At 43.1% G+C, this 19,785-nt stretch overlaps 1 protein-coding gene and 1 long non-coding RNA gene across 6 annotated transcripts in view; one reads left to right on the top strand and one right to left on the bottom strand.

The window, feature by feature from the left end:
- The window catches only part of LOC127010296 (fasciclin-1-like), a 37,680-nt gene that overhangs the window by 14,797 nt on the left and 3,098 nt on the right, over positions 1-19,785 (bottom strand). For 4 of the 5 annotated variants that reach the window (XM_050884155.1, XM_050884157.1, XM_050884158.1 and 1 more), the window contains exons 5-9: positions 4,969-5,164; positions 4,123-4,283; positions 2,437-2,586; positions 1,696-1,791; positions 770-984 (exon numbers count right to left, since the gene is read on the bottom strand). In XM_050884155.1, the coding sequence (XP_050740112.1) occupies positions 770-984; positions 1,696-1,791; positions 2,437-2,586; positions 4,123-4,283; positions 4,969-5,164 (818 nt within the window). The remainder of the gene's footprint in view (positions 1-769; positions 985-1,695; positions 1,792-2,436; positions 2,587-4,122; positions 4,284-4,968; positions 5,165-19,785) is intronic. The other variant, XM_050884156.1, reaches the window with a different exon arrangement.
- Positions 868-19,780, top strand: LOC127010299 (uncharacterized). The gene is made up of 3 exons (XR_007763038.1): positions 868-1,012; positions 9,386-9,525; positions 9,637-19,780. It is a non-coding gene; the product is annotated as an uncharacterized LOC127010299 (long non-coding RNA).

Raw genomic sequence — 19,785 nt, 5'->3', positions numbered from 1 at the left:
AGAGAAATATACAGATGACATGTGAGAGAGAGAGCGAGGGAGAGGATTTTCATGGACCTATATAATCTAGACTTACTACTGGGTATATCTTGGCATAGTATTGGTTATCACTGCAGCGAATGAGATATATATTACAGCTCCAGATGCATTTTTCCTGAGAGCTGTTCATGATTGTGACTTTCCCCCTAGAACGATATTAAATTAACCCGTCCACTGTGATTGGCACGGATTTGGCTTTCACTGGTAGCCTGGTAACATATAGTCCCAGGTCTTTCTCTGCCTCTGTGGTGGATAGTGGAGTGTTTCCCATGTGGTATTGGTGTGCTGGATATTCCCTCCCAAGGTACATGACTTTACATTTTTCTTCACTGAATTGTAGCAGCCATTTTCTGTTCCGTTCCTGTAGCTTGGTGATGTCTTCTTGTAGGAAATCCGCAGTCAAGGGGTTAAAGGTATGATTCGCAGGGAACGACCACAATCCTTTCTGTATTCCCTACTTCCTATGACCCAAATAGTTTCATGGTAACTCTCCACTGAATACTAATCACTCTCTTGGGATCTTCTATCTTTTTCTTTTATTGGACACTGTGTTTCAGGCATTAAAAACTATTGTGCTATACTATACTTGCCTTGTTTAATAGAAAAAAATAAAATGGGGGAGCAAGAGTCATTTTATGGGACAGTATGTTGTGGTATACTTTAATATTTTCCTTTGCACTAAATATATATCCCAGACAGAAAAAAAAAAGGGTCAACAAGAGCAGCTCACCTGAGAGTCGGGTCGGTTGCCAGCTTCTCGTAAACAGTCTGGGATGGAATGCCGAGTATCCGGTCGATGATGTGGATGACTCCATTCTTGGCGGCAATGTTCGGGGTGGTGATGGAAGCGTTGACCCCGGCGCCCTCCAGAGTCACGATGGGAACTGCTGTGCCACGATCGTTCACGTTGAAATAAAGCTTGCGGCCGGGGTTAAGGGTGTTGACCTGAAATGTGCGTGTGAGGGAGAAAAAGGTAAACAGAGGTCTCGGAAGTGAGGGAAAAGGAAAAATTGGAGGGAAGGTATATCTAAAAATTGGAGGTAAGGTAAGGTGAGAAAACTTTAGACACTGAAGGTAAGACAAAAGATGTGGTTTGGGACCCATATAGAAGCCAAGCCTGTGAGGTGAGGGAGTGTGACAGTGACCTACTGTACTATACTATAATTCCCTCTATAGAAGCCAAGCCTATGAAGTGAGGGAGTGACCTAACCTAACCTAACCTAACTTAACCTAACCCATTGTATTTTAGTCTAATTCCCTCCATAGAAGCCAAACCTATGAGGTGAGGGAGTAACTTAACCTAACCTAACCTAACTTAACCTAACCCATTGTATTTTAGTCTAATTCCCTCCATAGAAGCCAAACCTATGAGGTGAGGGAGTAACCTAACCTAACTTAACCTAATCCATTGTACTTCACTCTCCCTCTACAGAAGCCAAGCCTATGAGGTGAGGGAGTAACCTAACCTAACTTAACCTAATCCATTGTACTTCACTCTCCCTCTACAGAAGTCAAGCCTATGAGGTGGGGGAGTAACCTAACCTAACTTAACCCAACCCAACCCATTGTACTTTGATTCCCTCCATAAAAGCCAAGTCTGTGAGGTGAGGGAGCATTACATAAGAGACCCCAATGAGGCAAGGGTGACTGAATTACCTCCTTGGTGTGGTCCACAATCTCGTCCGTGGTGAGGCGGCGCTCCACAATGTGCATCCTCAGCAGCTTGGAAATCTTTTCATTATTTTTCTGGACCTGAAACACGGAGATCAGGTGCTGTTAGGAGGGAGTTCATCAAGGTTTTGCAGTGTGAACTCAAGAGGAAGAAGGAAGAAGAGGAGAAATTTAACCCTTTCACTACGGCTGGGCCAAAACAGCGCCCCGTGCCGTGTCCGAGATCGCCGCGCGCGCCAAATTTCAAATGTCGCTCTTGAATAGAACAAGTTTTCAGCCATAAACTCAACATAATCATCATGTATTATATATGAAAACATGCAGAATTAAATGGTGCACATGAAGAAACAAGTTAATTGATGATTTTGAGATGTAAGCATAAACATACAGAGATGAAATAACTCGTATATTGGCTAAGGCGAGTCGGATATGGTACGGCGCACGTAAGGACCCAGTATACGCATCCTCGTGTTGTAGGGGTTAAGCCATATATAGAGAAGTGAATTAAGGAAATGAACTTCATGGATTGAGACATGCCAGGCAGATTTTTTAAGACATTACTTCCTCCATCAACATTTTAACCACCACACTGTTGATAAATGTTAAATAAAAGTGCATAAAACAAACAAATGGTGACCCCGACATTCACAGGGGACACAGCACAGACTACCTCAAATGGGGTGGGGGGGGGGACCTGTACCCTATGAAAACATGAGGCAGACATACCAGCTTGAAACGCTCCTTGTTGACCATCTTGAAAGCCTCGTTGGATGGAGCGAAGACAGTCAGAGAGGACCCCACGGCCAGGGTGTTTGAGAGGTCAACATTGCGTTCACGGATCAGGTCGTAGAACTTGCTGAGCTGCCCTCTGTCTTGCTGCAGGAGACAAGAAGAGTATTAACCCCATTATCACCATCAACGGCAGTCCTCATTAACCCGGTAGCTGCGGGGATCATGTTTCTTAAAGGACCCTCTAAGTGAGAATAATGAGAAAAAATCATCACTCATGCAAACCATTTCATTATATATATCAACGCATTTATGATCAGTTTATGCATCATCTATTTTGGGGGGTTTATATCATGGCACAAATTTGGCCCGTCACTGCTACACGGTAAAGCCACAAATTTGGCCCATCACTGCTACACGGTAAAGCCACAAATTTGGCCCGTCACTGCTACACGGTAAAGCCACAAATTTGGCCCATCACTGCTACACGGTAAAGCCACAAATTTGGCCCATCACTGGTACACGGTAAAGCCACAAATTTGGCCCGTCACTGCTACACGGTAAAGCCACAAATTTGGCCCATCACTGCTACACGGTAAAGCCACAAATTTGGCCCATCACTGCTACACGGTAAAGCCACAAATTTGGCCCATCACTGCTACACGGTAAAGCCACAAATTTGGCCCGTCGCAGCTACCGGGTTAATCTACAGCGATACAGAGGCCTTTCCTAACGTTCTCTAACCCTCTCTGTCTGAGGTTAGTGTACTCCATCTTGCTCTAATTTCATCTCTGCCTGGTCTTCTACAACTCTTGGGCAACCACTCTGTTAAATACTTTGGTTGTCAGTCTGTTTACTTTCATATCACCCGATGCAAAATCATATAATGCAAGTAATTGAATGTAAATGAGAGTTGAATGGGTAGAGGAATACTTGTGTCAATCATTCAACTCTATGTGATGGTATTAGGCAGAAGCAAGAGACATCGGATCAAAATATCTGAGTCACAAACTGATTTAATTTACCAACACTCAAATTCCTAATGTTCGGCACCAACCAGATGGAAAGAGTATGAGAATTCAAGGAAAATGCCAGTAAGTTATTAGATGGAATATTACTCATCATCATTTTCATTTAACATCCATTTTCACTCTTCCCCAGCGGTTGGACATTTTATGCCTCTCCTCCAATCTACTCTGTTTTCTGCCCAATGCTCATCCAATCCCATCAATGCCAAGTCTTCCTGTATACACCTTCTCCAAGTTTTCTGAGGTCTACCAACTGGTCTCCTTCCTTCTACCTCCTCTCTGTCTTCTGCCCAATGCTCATCCAATCCCATCAAAGCCAAGTCTTCCTGTATATACCTTCTCCATGTTTTCCTAGGTCTATGTAATCATCTGGTCTCCTTCCTTCTACCTCCAATCTCTCCAAAACTCCCAGATGGATTATTACTGTAGCAGCTAAAACACAGGACACAGAATCAAACCATTAGCAAACTGATTTATCTTTTTGTCCATTCTACTCTATTTAGGAGCAGTAAGTAGCGGGCTTTTTTTTTCATATTGTTTTTTTTTTTTTTTTTACGCCCTTGCACTGTCTCCTCTGCCGTAAAAAATAAATAAATAAAATAAAAATAAAAAAATGCCATAACTTTCTCTCCCCGCCTGGGCCGCGTGGGCGTACCTGCAGGTAGGAGATGATGTTGGTCGCCACGATCATGAGCGGACGATCAATCAAATGCACGACACCATTCTTGACGGGGATGTTTGCCTTCACGATCCTGGCCAGCACGGTTCCCTTCACGTGGGAGGTGTCAGCGGCAAGGGTGTTACTCTTCACATAGTCTGTAAATGTGAAAAAAAGAAGTGTTTTAGTGAAGCCCTCGTGGTATGGAGTCACAAAGTCATCTTGGCCCAGCAGGCAGAGATTCAAGTCAGGCCTCCTAATATCTAAGAGTCAGACTATGTCCACTCTTGGCCTTCTGAGCTTATTTGATAGGTGAGGCAGTTCATGATTCTCCAAAAGGCTCAGGATATTCCAGGAGCCCACATGCAGAGCCCTCCAAAGGTTGATCCCGGGCCTGGTTCAGAGGGTCGTATTTTAAAACATTTCGTCGCCCAAGAACACAAATTTGGCAAGGCTTTCATAGGAGTTGTGGGCATTTCCAGGAGTAGTTTTATGACCCTGGTGGTAGTCTGACCCTTCTTCTGTACAATGAACCTAGGGAAACACTCATTAGAACCCAAGTGACCCCCTCCTTGACCCTTAGAAATAGCTGATGTGAGATTTGAGAGTGTCTTATAGTATTGACTTGTATTTCTATCTGGTAAAACAAGCTAAGAATATTTTAATCTTCCTATTTTCAAAAACTTTCCACACAGCAAACTAGAAACACCATCTCACTGAAGTGGACTGTGATCAAGAGAATATGAAAAAATAATCAAGGAAGAGAAGACAAGCCTAATCCAGCAGGAGGGAGGAGGAGCCAGGCAGAGAGGTCAGAGGTCAGAGGTCAGCAGTCCTACTCACAGGTGGCCTCCTCGGTGGGGTCGTCGGAGAAGGTCACATTCTCCAGGGAGATGTACACCTTCAGGTTGTCGGTGAAGGCCAGACTCTTGTACTCGTTCTTGGCATCCTGGACCGTGCGGGTGAAAAGCACCTTGTTGGGCACCACATGGCCGTCAATGACCTGCTTGTCTACCAGCTCCTGTTCACCCCGCAGCATCTGTGGGGAGACATGAGGCCACTGTGTGAGGCGGCCAGTGGGAGGGAGAGAGGGGGGTGGCGTGGGGTGTGAGTGGCGGCTACTTGAAGGTGATGTTAGGCGGGGAGAAGAACAATCAGACCTTCACCAAAACTGTCTTAAGGGGACTCGAGAAAACTTTAAAAGGGATGTACGATTGATATTACTAGGCAAGGAGAAGCGTTACATCCATACCTTCGCCAAGACATGTTTAACCCAGTTGCAGCGACGGGCCAAATTTGTGGCTTTACCGTGTAGCAGCGACGGGCCAAATTTGTGGCTTTACCGTGTAGCAGTGACGGGCCAAATTTGTGGCTTTACCGTGTAGCAGTGACAGGCCAAATTTGTGGCTTTACCGTGTAGCAGCGACGGGCCAAATTTGTGGCTTTACCGTGAAGCAGCGATGGGCCAAATTTGTGGCTTTACCGTGTAGCAGCGACGGGCTAAATTTGTGGCTTTACCGTGTAGCAGTGGCGGGCCAAATTTGTGGCTTTACCGTGTAGCAGCGATGGGCCAAATTTGTGGCTTTACCGTGTAGCAGCGACGGGCCAAATTTGTGCCATGATTTTAACCCCCAAAAATAGATGATACATAATCTGATCACAAATGCTTTGATATATATTATGAAACGGTTTGTGTGAGGGGTGATTTTTTCTCATTTTTCTCGCTTGGAGGGACCATTAAGAAACATGATCCCCGCTGCTACCGGGTTAAGGAGCGTCAGGATAACTTTGAGTGGAGCGTAGATACATATGGCTGCCTGGAGGGTTAGATTAGGAAGACACGCAAGACCACAGCGCTGTGATGCAAATGTTTGTGGCCATAATTTCAACTGGACACTCGAGATACGTTTCTGAACTGGATCTTGGAAGGGAAGTTTCGATTACCAGTTTCCTCTTCATATGTAACTTTTTTTATATTTTTTTTTACGTCTACACCTATGTATAACGCTGGTAGGCTTCCTTGAGGGGCCTGGATGGTGTTCGGCCCCAGACCGTCATGGCACAGGCAAGTGTTTATAGTGGTGCCATCTTATGAGTGAAAATGACTTTGCAGGAAGAGCCAATTAAGTGAACCTCTCTGGTCGTACAAATCTATTTAAATGGCAAATTTCACGGTTATGGGTCTGATAGGCCTTGGATATGAGAATAGTTTTTAATTTTTTTATTTTAATTTTTTTTTTGCAGCAGGAAAGTGTAGAAGAAAAAGCCTGTTAACCAGTGTTCCGGCAGCAGGTTCTTGTGGCTTAGGTTTACTTCATGATGCTTATTGATATGGCTTGTTCCAGGCAGCGTCAAAGCCTCCATGAAGGCAGGCAACTCTTATCATTCCCTACCAATTACTTCAGGTTGAAAATTGTTTAGTTCTCCACCCACAATTACTCCACAAGAAACAATGACATAATTTCGAGAGGGAGTTTGGCAAGGCATGGATGTCACACTTCCGGGTTAAAGAAAACCCACAGCAATTCCCGGTTAATATGGTTTGGGTGTCATGGGTTGGTGGTGCGGTTAGTGTTCCGTCATAAAACCTTGATACTCAACCACTACAGGAATGCACTTCTTACAAAAGCCTTAAGAATGATGTTCCCAAATGATACCTCACTTACAGCAACACACTAAAGTCCAACCATTTCAAATAGTCCGTTGGGGCCTTCGACTCCACGCTTCCTTTCCTCCCCTCTGCTCTACCACACGGTCCGAACACCTATTTTTTTCCTCTCATATGTTACCTATGCCTAACATATGAGAGGAAGGGACAGGTGTTGGGACTGTGTGGCAGAGCAGAGGGGCGGAAAGGACCCACGGAATCGAACGCCCAAATGGACTATTTCAAATGGTTGGACTATAGTTTTGATTGACCAAATACAGCAAACAGTACAGCATTTCCCAGCTCAGGGCTTCTCTACGCCCCACTACACAGACAAACTGTATGAATAATAAATCAAAGGCTATCGTTATATTTTGGAAGATGTAATATGACAAGGGAGATGGAGAGTAATCCGATCTTGTTGTTTTATTGCTATGATTGAAGGTAACTTGCCACTTAAAATGCTCATTGCTGTAACATAAGTAATTTCAGAACCTGGCAAGCACAGGAATATTTGTACTTGATCATGACTGTCTCGTGCGGCTGAAAGGCATTTTACGAGGATGAAGTTTGATATGATCGTAAAACTTCCGTTCATGGTGAAGAATTAAAACACACGCAACCTTTGTGACTGTAATTGAACGCATCTATCGCCCCGTGAGTTTGGTTTGTCACGTCACAGGCTTGTCCTCCAGCACGGCACTTTCTTGTATACTGAGCACAGCTTGACCCGTGTGTCTTGGGTGACTTTCATTTCATAAGGTGAACATATATACAATTTACTGCAGATAAGGAACAGAAATATATATATAAACCCTTATCTCCAATGTGATCCTCTTCAAATAATTGGGCAAGTTATAATTGGGACGTTCAAGACTATATATTGAGTATCATGAGCCGTGGCAGGAAGGCATGACTGCTTGATGAAAAAGGATCGAAAAATACAAAATTTAAACCATCTTCCTCAGCAGGTGCGGAAGCCATTGTTAGAGTTCAGTGTTAGGATCCAAGTGTTAGCGCCTCAGTAAGTAAATTTTGTGTTAGCTTCAGAAGGGAAATGCTTACTGTCGTGTTTACTTTCCAAACTGTTGCAAAGTGTTTATCAGTCAGTCATTAGGGGCATATGTGGGAGGGGGAGGGGGGGGGGCATTGCCTTAACTATAAATATATGAAAATATAGAAATCCCGTTTTTTTTACGTTTTACTACATTAAGTTAATAATTGCATATATAATACCATTGGACCTAAACTGAAACATTATTAAAAAACAGTTTTGCTTAGTTTCATTAAAACTCTTGCAGCCTGTCTTCAATGTAATGGCAAAAATGTCAATGTTTAGTATACTTGGCGGGCCAAAGACACCCTTAGAGAAGGCATTTGTAAACCATACTGATTAGTGTCCATCACACAAGCTAAGGTTATCATCACCACCCTTACCATTATAGGCTGAAACACAAATACAATTCAATTGAGACAAAACTACAAAAAAATATGCAGAGAACAACACCAAGCATTCCAAAAAAACGTTAGTAAGTCTCTATCATACTTTGTTTTAGCGAGTGCTTTGCTGCAGGGGATTCCCCACCCTATCTGGGATGATGCCTAAACACTCTTGACTGGCGAGCGGCTCAGTGGCTGACACAAAGGCTGAGTGTGAGGTGCGGCAACACTGCCATGCTTTATCCCACATAGACTGAGGAATCAGACCTTCCCCTCAATCGCTGGTGCACATCTAAACACTCATCAAAATGGCTAGTGGACACAACCTGGGTCTACTCATTGTTAGTGACAGCTTCATCTACGCACACTAGCATGAAGACTAAGAAAGCTGCATTTCCTTATCTTAACAAAACAAAATTCTACCCAGTGAAAACTCAAGTCCAGTTATCTGACCACCGAACTACCTCAGGCAAGTATTGCTTCGCTCTCTCACTAGTATGGTCACTAAAGCATGATGGAGAATGCTACGGTGCTGTGAGACTAAATGTGATGTAAGTAAGGGGGTTGGTGGGGCAGAGGAGGTGAACAGTTGTGAATTAGAAAATCCTCGTTGGCAATCATCATCTCCCGCTTGCATTCTGTTCATCCTTCATATCACTATAAGGCAGGACTCCACTCACTCAAGCCAGATATGAACACTGCATTGTTCTGTTTTTTTGTGAAGGAGGGCCTGGGGGGTGGGGGAGAGGAGAACAGCCATATTTTGAACTATAAGGTTGTATTATAAGACATTCCGCTGCCCAAGAACACCTATTTGACAAGGCTTTCGCAGGAGCTGTGGGCATTTCCAGGAGTAGTTTTATGACCCTGGTGGTAGTGAGACCCTTCTTCTGTACCCTGAACCTCAAGAACACATATTTGACAAGGCTTTTGCAGGAGCTGTGGGCATTTCCAGTAGTAGTTTTATGACCCTGGTGGTAGTTTGACCCTTCCTCTGTACCGTGAACCTAAAGAAACACTCATTAGAACCCGAGTGACGCCCTCTTTGACCTTTAGAAATAGCTGATGTGAGAAGCGAAACTGTCTTATAATGCCGACCATATCCCGGGACTGTCCACATTTTGGATGCATGTTCACTGGGTATCAATCAAATATCACAACACAATTTTTCAGGGTACACCAAGTTTTCTAGAGAAGCAGCCACATCATGTAGAGATATCCCTTTTCCGAGGAACAAAAACAACCATGACACGGCAACACTACGAGCGGAGTGAATCCTGAAAAATGCCAAGGCCACATCACACTAAGCTCAGGTCAGTAACTAAAAGATAACTTACATATGAAGGGAATTTTGCCATGACACAGATTAACCATTCAGCACAAAACACTTGCAAACATAACTCAGCATGACTTTTGCTCTATAGACTCAACAGTGCAGAGAGGCTGTGCAGTGCCAGTGATGAAGTGAAGTGACTCTTTTGCAAGGCGGAGGATGCAGCACACCAACAGAATGACTCATCACCGACTGGGAACAAAGCGCCTAATATTTCCACAGACCTAGTACATATATGTAGACAGGTAACTCGATTGACGCGAGTTTGGTTTACGCATTTTTGAAATAACGCGGGGTCGAAAATCCAAATAAATGTTTAATTTACACGTTTTTTCACTTATACATGATATTTTATGGAGTGGTCACCAGATGTCTCACGCAACTGGACTCACATGGCGCTCTCTCTCTCTCTCTCTCTCTCTCTCTCCACTGAATGAAGTGAATATTTATTTTTCAATAGAAACCTACCTTTTGTTTGATTTACATTGTTTTTGATTTACGCGACCTCTTCAAGGACACAATACTCGCGTAAATCGAGAGTTACCTGTTCATATATATACAGTAAAACCCTTATAACTCGACACTGCATAACTCAAAATTTGATGTAACTCGGCAAGGCTGGAGCCCCTATCATGCTGAGTTGTAAGGGTTTTACTATACCACCAATATACTGGCTCCCTTCCTTCCAAAGCTTTGCCAGGGTAACCATTTTGCCAGACCGGTTGAGGTCACACAATGATTATAGTAATTCACTGACATGCCGGCAGGGAATGAGACCACCACACACATCCCAACTTGATGATGACAATTTCTCCCGGCACATAACTGACTGCTATGCTTTGAGACCACATACACTTGGCTCTAGTCACCTAAACAGATAATGGGACTCAGAAATGTAAGGTTAACCCATCCACTGCGATTGGTACAAGTTGGGCTTTCACTGGCAACCTGGAAACATATACTCCCAGGTCTTTTTCTGCCTCTGTGGTGGATAGTGGAGTGTTTCCCATGTGGTATTGGTATCCTGGATATCCCCTCCCCATGTGCATGACTTTACATTCTTCTTCACTGAATTGTAGCAGCCACTTTTTGATCCATTCCTGCAGTTCGGTGAGGTCTTCTTGTAGGAAATCCACATTCAAGGGGTTAATTACACAACCTCCCTGAGCTCCTCACATGGCCATCTTCTTTGATGCTGCCAGAACCAAAAATACATCTACCAGCACATCACAGTGAGGAAAACAAAACCCAAGAGCAATGATTCATGAGCGCCAACAGTGAAATACTGCCGCTGTTGTCTGCCCAAGCCAAGTATTCCTCGGGCACCTGGACTACGCTTCCCAGGGCTCTCTGGAGTGGCCGAATTTTTCTCTCTCTCTCTTGGAGGTTGTCTGTCAGTCACACACGCTCCCACGCTGCATGTTCTGTGATGTTTGCCTCAACTATACTCTAATACAAGGGACAGTTAGGATTGGCACAGTGAGACTCAACAGTTATTGTGGAACTCGCATGCATTGGTCTAAATTCTGTAAAATAAGACAAGATAAAGAAATCATGACAAACAGAATTAAAAAAATGACTGAAATGCTTATACCACATCTTACATGTCAGCAAGTTATTGAAATGGTCCTGAAAGAAATTATTTCACTGTGTAAAGAAAAGCCTCATGAACACAATAGTACTAGTGTAGTAGAAACAGTAGTAGTAGTAGTAGTAGTAGTAGTTATAGTACATAATAGAGGTAGTAGTAGTTATAGTGGTACAAGTAGTAGTAGTAGTAGTAGTAGTAGTAGTAGTAGTAGTAGTAGTAGTATCACAACTCACCCTACGAGGAATTGTATTTAGTAACAAAACAACATTACAGTTTCATGTGCGAACTTCCCATCAGCTTTTTAGAGTTTATGTAACAAATTCAATGTTTTATACAAAATGTCTAGATTTAATTCAATAACAGTCTTGGGAAATCTCTTTAGCACCAACAGGCTGATCAGTGAGAGGTTTTTCAGCAAGATTTCCACCAGACTGTTACCAGTTATACCCCCTGCCTGCAAGACAACAAGCAACAAGCAGTGTGTTATGTGCGAATCGTTACCGAGGCGATGACGCGGTAAAGTCTATGGGCACCGCCAGCCACGTTTACATTACCCCCTCCCGTGATGGGCCGTGCACACCCCCGGGGTCAGCAGCACACGCCACAGCTCTCACTCATACACTTAGCTTCACTTCTGAGTCTCTCCCTCAATGATCAAAAAGATGATGCCTCCACCATGTGACATGATTAAAGTACATGTTTATATCTGGTTCTTTCCTTTGATGCACCGTCCAAAGGTTCATTCTGCATCACTGTGTTAGCCATGCGTTGGCAGGACGAGTAATGAGCACAATAATCGTCATAATGAGCACTTTCTTCTTTCCCTCATGGCCACTCACTCCTCCCTGCTTCCTCAGTGTACATCTGACTACACCTTGATCATATCATGTGTTAGTTTTGTATTAGCAGCAGAATGAGTGGAAATTTAAGATACTGTCGTGCTTGAGACTTCTCTCTTCAAGGTGAAATGGTTTATTCTTGTATTGATTCAATAACTTGCATGTGGTAATGTGATGTGTAGAAAGTGATATAAACATTTAAGAACTGTTCTTCCAATTATACTTGTCATCATTTATTTATTTTTGTCTTACCCAATTTGGGCAGATGTAAAAAAGTTTAACAATCACTGCTGAGTCTGTGGGGCCAACCACAACCATCTGTATTGTGTAACGGGTGACCTAAAACAATGATGTGGAAACATGCAGCATTAGGACGCGTGTGATTGACAGACCCCTCAAGGAGAGCGAGAGAAATCAAGCTAATCAGGAGAGGCCTTGCTGCTCTGGTGCAAGCGGAACACTTTGTCTGAACAGACTGTTGTACTAGATGAAGCACCGCTACAGTTGACAGTCCTCGGCAAAAATATTACTATAACAAGGAGTTCCAAACATGACACTGACACTGCTAAGGTGATGTGCTTGCTTCTGTTTTACCATAACAGTTGGGAATGTTGACCAAAGGTTTTGTAGGAAGGATTAACTCTTCAGTGACATCCTTGGCTATCACACATGTTGCCTACAAGAATGGTACATTTATAGTTTTGTGTCATTATTTATTAAAGTTGAACTTTTGCCAAAGGCTGCTGATGATTAATCCAGATTATGTGCTGTACTTTCACTGTGGCTGTTCCTTTCTCATCCTTGACCTTGGCACACACCTGGAGTACAAACATCTCTGCTACACGTGACAGCAGCAGGGAACTTGAACAAACCAATTGATAATCATGAGTTTAAATGGGATTCTCATGCTATGAAAGGGAAGTAAATGTGAAGGCAACATCAATTCATATGGAATTATCATAAAGCATTTCATAACTGCTAAACCTTTTCTCCATCTAAGGAACCTTCTTTACATCACTGCTTCTTTATATGATTAGCTAAACCAAGGAAGGAGAAAACACAGCCTTTACGTCCTGGACACAGTTGTTTGACAATCGGGGAAATATTCCCAAACCTCCAAATTCTAGAATGTGCAATGACTCACTAGTGACGCAGCCAGCCTTGATGAATAAACCCTGGCCAGGAATACAGTTATCACCTCAGAAACAAAATTAAATTCTATAAGGTCAATGCATTGCCCAATAATATTCAAATAATGTTTGACACATATTCTGCTTTCCTTTGTTGTGGTCAGCCAGACTCAACCTTTAAACACATGGCCGGCAACTTCCCACTGTGCCTCATGTGAAATTCAGCGGATGTTTTGCTGGACTCATCATGCATGTTGGACAAGCACCAGGACGACAAGGCCTCATGACTACCTTCAAGCAGCTGTTGGCACCCATCCAGCCTGATAAATTGCCATTGCCATTGCCATTTTCATGTAATTGTTAAGGAAATGTTTCCAGGTAGCCTTTTAAGTATTTTGGGTCCTTCTGGAAGTTTTTCCATTTGGATAATTTTTCTTCCTTTGCTCTTCTTGAAAAAAATCATGATCTGCCGCTGGTAGTGTTCAGCTCCTCCCCCGCCCCTCCCAGTGCGGGCCATCCCCCAACAGGCCTTCCACAGCACTGCTTCTCTCCCTTCCCATGCAGCGTGAGGAACCCAAGATATTTAAACCACTTCTTGGACCCTCAAAATACCTTGCAACTGATGACTGCCTTCCTAAACTTACAAAGAGGAAAACATTGTAGCATACAAATGTTTTACTTTGTAGAGGTAAGCAGCAGGACCTACTAAACAGACCTTTCTGATTGAAGATGACAAATATGAACACATTAAATAATAATTGAAATGGGTGTTAAGTTAGTCACACTTGTAAACACTCCCTCAGTCACATATCCATTCTGTATCTCACTCCAGGTTAGTTCATGCACAGCCGTGGCCGGGCGTGTTCCCTGCACCGCTGCCGGCCAGCACTCACCAGGGCCACTCAGCCCTTGTTCGCACCAACCCACTGCCCCGTCGTGGCCACGGGTATAAGTTAGGCTTGAGGACTGATAATTGTGAACTTAATTCATTTCCTTCTGAACTGGTGATGTCTGTCCAGTCGATGGGAAAGAATGCACACACGTTGTAGTAGAGAGACTGACGGTTGATGGGACTCATGTTAGTGTCTGCCGTGACTCACAGAATTTTTTGTCACCCTGCAAGGTGGTCAGATGAAGTTTTGATGAAAATAATTTTCTAAAACAACAAGAAAAGCATATGCATGCTGGGCACTATTATCTCTCAATGATCACCTTCGGGTTACTTATACTCCTGTCGATACTTGCTTCTCTAAAAAAACTGTGAAAAGCCATCGTAATCAGGCAATGCATTGTACCCTTGCACCACTCAAATACTAATTAGTAAAAGCCACACACTCAAATACTAATTAATAAAAGCCATAAAGTATACAAGCCACAGTTTCAGCCACACAACAACCAAGTGTGAGATGACATGATGTGGTGTGAAGCCCTGGAGCCGAGACTCTGCGGCCCCGTGTGAACAGTGACAACTTCCTTCTGTACAGTGAGTGAGTGTGTCAGGCACCACATCATGTTGACTACTGTTTAGATGGTCATGCTAAACTTTGGAATTCATTTATTTCTCACTTGGAAACTGAGATACACTCCATGTTCTCTACAGAAAGACTGTGTCAGCCACATCTTACTGACTAATAAAAGCCTGACAAGCATGCGTTATACAGCAGATGTGAGGAGGTGCAAGAAGAAACAAAATATTTTGTCTTCAAGGGTAGGCACATCCTTCCTTCTCATACTCACCAAAAGTTTCAAGTTGGAAGCAGTGGGTAGAGAGGAAAAAAAAACAAAGAAAAATAAGATAAATAAGATGCTCAATACCCAATGAAATGTAAATAAATGTATATTTTCTTTTGTATTTTTGCTAAGGAGCGCATTTTCGCATAGCCAATGGAACGTCTGTCCTTTTGATATGATGTCTGCTTTCTAGAAGGGGAGCCGAGGTGTTCGGACTGATTGGCACGCCGCGGCACAAAGGTGGGTATGAGGCGTGGCGGGCAGCAAAGATGCTCTCGTGCTTGGCAGTGATCGGCCCAAATATGTTTGAAATTTCATGAAGGATCTATGAACACAAAAAAATCTATTCTACAGGTAACAAAAAGAAAAAGGCTAAATCTTAGACTGCTTCTGGTAAACATCATATCAAAGGACATGAGCTATACAAAATTACGCTATCTATGCTGCAATGCTTACAGTTCATTGTAGTGCAATATTAAAAAAAACTCATAAATTTAAAAAAGTAACTGAGTGACAAAAACAAAAGAATAAAATAGAATAAATAAGAGGACAAACTGAATATAGAAGACAGGAAACTTAAAAAAATAACATAACACAGGAAATACACAGAAAGACAGGGAGAAAAAAGAGAAAACAAGAAGAAGAAAAACGTCTGATCGCATAGTGAATTAATATATAGATACACAGTTGATTTATAAACGTAAAAGCTTTGGTAGTAGTAATGTAGAAAATAAAACATGAACAAGGAAAAAAGAGTCCTCCAAGAGCCCACTCCACTCCTTCCAAGAGGGTGACATGCTAACTTTGAAATGTGATGTTGGTTGACAGATGTGGAAACCAAGAGAGAGGAGAGTCACCTGCTGCGACACACTCATGACTTGCCTGAGAGGTTTGCAGGGCTTTGTCAGATATATCAACCAAGGAGGGGAGGTAAACAAGGAGGAGGAGGAACGAAGCTAAATTTCTGTGATGTGCCTTAGTTTGAAAATGTCCGAGAACGGGAACGCAAGACAAAGACATAAGAGGAAACAAAAGAACTGGGAGAGAGGGGGGGAAATGACTGATATAATACACATCATCACCACAAACAAATCCAAAAAATGAGTGTACGACATTAACACAACAAACTGTATATATATAAAGTAACAAAGTCAAAACACCGAACCAAACTATCTCGGGAGTATTACTGTACACATTCTGCTAACAATGACGTACAAGGAACTCAAGCATTCTAAACCAATGAGTCTTTCTGTGTCATGCGGATAAATATATATGGTTGACGTGACTACTAAAAGGTTCTACAGTTTAAAAGGGTCTTACAATGAGAATAATAAATAGTATCTTATATAATACCAAATAGAGGACATAATCTGTAAAGAGTACCACACAGACTAGGTCAATCGTTTACTGTAACACCCGGCTCACAGGGGGCAGGATCCTGGTATCAGAATTAGGGTTAGATAGCATTATTTAAGTCTCTCAAGGAAATTTATGAGTTGGTGACAATTTCTCTCAAAGGATCCCAATATGGCTATGATTAAGTATATATCTACAATGCATATGAATTAGAACACCCCACACCTAAAGTCTAATTGCTTAAAACAGATGAGGAATAGGTTAGTTATGTTTTGAGAGTAGTGAACTAAGGCCGTTACCAACAGTTGCCTCATTGCCGCAGACTCCGTGCAAAGAAATCTACACCTCGCTAGTCATCCTCTCCCAACATCTCAACAGCAAGTGCAAGTTATGGTATTTTCTGTTCTGAGGGGGATGTCTGTGGCTCTACTCGGCTGACTAGAAAATGTGGTAAGTAGTTCTTTAAAATATACTGTCTTGCATTTCTCTGGGATACAAAGAGTTACATGTACTAAAGCTGCTATCATACTCACCTCTATTTTTTTTGTCTAACTCTTTCAGGTGTTAAAGTGAAGTGGTATTGTTGATATAGGACTTCAATTATTGGAATATTCATGTGTGGGACTAAAAATGTTTTATTCTCTTGATAAAAAAACAATGTATCTTCTCTTTTAACTACTGTGACTGTGTGTTCATGAGTGTCCCGCACACATGATGCCACACACTCTGGAGCCCTGCAAGAGACACCTCAGCGAGTGTCTGTGTGTGAGAGGTTGAAGAGGAGAGCACGGACAGGTTATTAAAGGGAAGACCACTTCAGTTTGCAGTGACGGTGTGTTGTTCGGCATTATCTTCCAGCCGGTCTTCAGCTCAAGTGTTTGCCTTGTTGTGGCCGCTGCCGCCACAATGTTAGTGTTTGTTTTGTGCTTGAGGCTGAAGTTTGGTGTGGACTTTTGTGGCTAGCTCAGTGATGTGTTTGTTTACTGATAGTGTGTACTTGAGGCAGTTCATTTTAATACTAAAATTTTTTGAAAAAATAATATTCTAATTCATGTATTTACCTAGTTGTAGTAGACATGACCTGACCTACACTCATGTGGTCCTGTCTCCATAAATCAAGTTTCTGTGTTCAGACGTGACAAGGCGGACACGAGCAGGACCTGAGACAGTTGAGTGTCCGGTGCTGGCGTAAAAAATGGTACATTTCTATTTTTTATGGTAACTCAGATTTTACTCAACAATATATTTACATGCATGGAATGAGGCAATGATAACTTTGTCAGCAAAGACTCAAACTCCTGACTTTATCTTGTTAACCGCCATGTGCCAGCACAGGACACTTCTGGTGTGCCGAGGATTTTTGTTTCCTCTTGAGCATCATAAAAGATCCTGTAACTATTTGTACGTGTCTCCGTCTTGCTGTGCACTGCTTGGTGTGTGTGTGTGTGTGTGTGTGTGTGTCAGTGGCTGCCGCCCCCCCCACGGCTCCTCCCTCAGCCGCCCAGCAGGCAGGCAAGCCGTGCCAGCGCCCCCTCAGCAGCTCTCTGAGTCTTGTTCCCAAGTTAAGCAACAGAAAAGTCATCCCATCATGTGCAGACTGTAGCAAGCATAACAAATTGCAGTAGAATATGACTGAATGGAGTGAATATTGGTCATACTAAATATTCTTAAGGTGAAATCTTGTTGCCACAAGTGGCTTGTTCTCACCCTCATCAACAGTGGCTGAGACCATGCATGAACATGTGCAAGTGTTCCACACCTCAACAAGGCAAAAGTGTCACAGACAGTCAGGTTCAGGCATCACCACCGGGACGTTCTCAGTGATCACATCACACGTGACAGAGGAAGAGCAAGGCATGGGCTGCACACCTCTGTGTGCGCTGCCGTCACAACACAATTATTACTCTCCAAAAGTTACAGCTTTAATCTCTTTGTGACTTGTTTGCATTTCACTGAAAACTATCAATATTTTCCTTGTCAAGGTGTGAAACCATTCGTGCAGAACTCATAAATGAGGAATCCAAAAATATAAGTAGGAAAGTAAATGTATCATTTACAGCTGAAAGCAAGTATCCATAACTGAAGACAAGTAAAACAAAATACTGTGAGTAGCAGAAAAAGCAATAAATTTTTCATGGACAGCAATGCTGTCACTTGTTCTTTGATGCTTTGAGAAGTATTAATGAAAAGTTCAGCAAAATGTGGAATTGTTCTACTTTGTTGTTGTTGTTTCATGTGTCAGAATGAGGATCTCCAAATGATGAGTCTTCCATCAACTCAGAATGTTCATCCTCTGAGAAGTGATGAGTCCAAGTGTGTGTGTGTGTGGCTCCTTTCATTAGTACAACCTCTCCGTGCTGCCGGGGCCTGAGGCACACACCCTTGGGGCACCCCGGCCTGGGGCAACACTGCCCCAGCAGCAGGTGTGTGCCCCGCCTGGCAGCCAGACAGCCGCTGCCCTCCACCCCAGGCAGCAGACAGGAAGATTAACGGAAGACTTGTCCGGCCAAGATGACCTGACCAGCACGAGTCTCAGTGCTCTAAGGGCATGATGCACTATGCATTTGGCATATGCAGACCATACATGCACAGAGAATGGGAAACACACACATGATACATGACTCTTCACGTCAGTGCAGCCAATCCTTCATCATGAGTAAAACAGTCTGGCCAAATGAACCCCATGGCAACATTCCTTCAGTGTCCAATGTTAGTACCAAATTCCTTGACTTAATATCACAAGAGGACTGCCCACACACCCTCACAAGAGTGCAAGACTTGCAGTGAGGCAGCTGTCGGGAGGCGATGACTAGTGGAGGCGTGTGCTACTAGTGATGCTGGTGGTGGCCTGCCATGGCTAGGGTAAGGAAGCAAGACTCGGTGAAGTTGTTGAGGAAAACCTAACTATCTGTGGAAGCTACATGAAAACCTTTTGTGTCAAGTCAGGAATTCATTGTGCAGTGGACCAGCTCAATCACTTTCACTCTGAAAAGTCAATTGCAACTTAATAATTTGGTACATTCATGACAAACTCCTAGGGGACAATGTGGTGACTCTACGCTGACTCTTCCCGAGCCTCTCATGACTCTTCTACACAGCAGTGGTGCCTGACATTCCAAGGCCACCCACGCCTACACTGCAGCGGCACACCCTCGTTGCAGGGCAAGGAGTGCCGGCCTGCAGGCAGCCCCGGGGGGTGGGGGAGGCGGCACATCACCACGCAAGCATGAGCACTACCCTCGTGAAGACAAAATTCCAGGACTCTCCGAGGTGTCTTAGTCTCAGCTAAGCAAAATTTAGTAAAGAAAAAGCATCCAATTTTTTTTTACTTTAACATACACATAAAATGAACTGCAGTTGAAGGTTTGATTATGCTACTGTTTTTTGCTGTGCCTTATGATGAATGACTAATCAAAATGTTGAGGAAAAATATATTTGTATGTAAAAGCTCTCTCTAGCAGTCTGTCATGTTCATCTGACAACATGCAATGTGCTCCTTCACACAAACACCTATTTATAGTAGTCCGTAGCCAAGCTGAACACCAAGGATTAACCTTCTACTGAAGCTTTAGGATGAGGCGAGGGACAAAGTA

The sequence above is a fragment of the Eriocheir sinensis genome, chromosome 43, assembly GCF_024679095.1.
Source record: "Eriocheir sinensis breed Jianghai 21 chromosome 43, ASM2467909v1, whole genome shotgun sequence".
Lineage (NCBI taxonomy): Eukaryota > Metazoa > Arthropoda > Malacostraca > Decapoda > Varunidae > Eriocheir > Eriocheir sinensis.
This window is presented reverse-complemented; position numbering and strand designations above follow the sequence as displayed.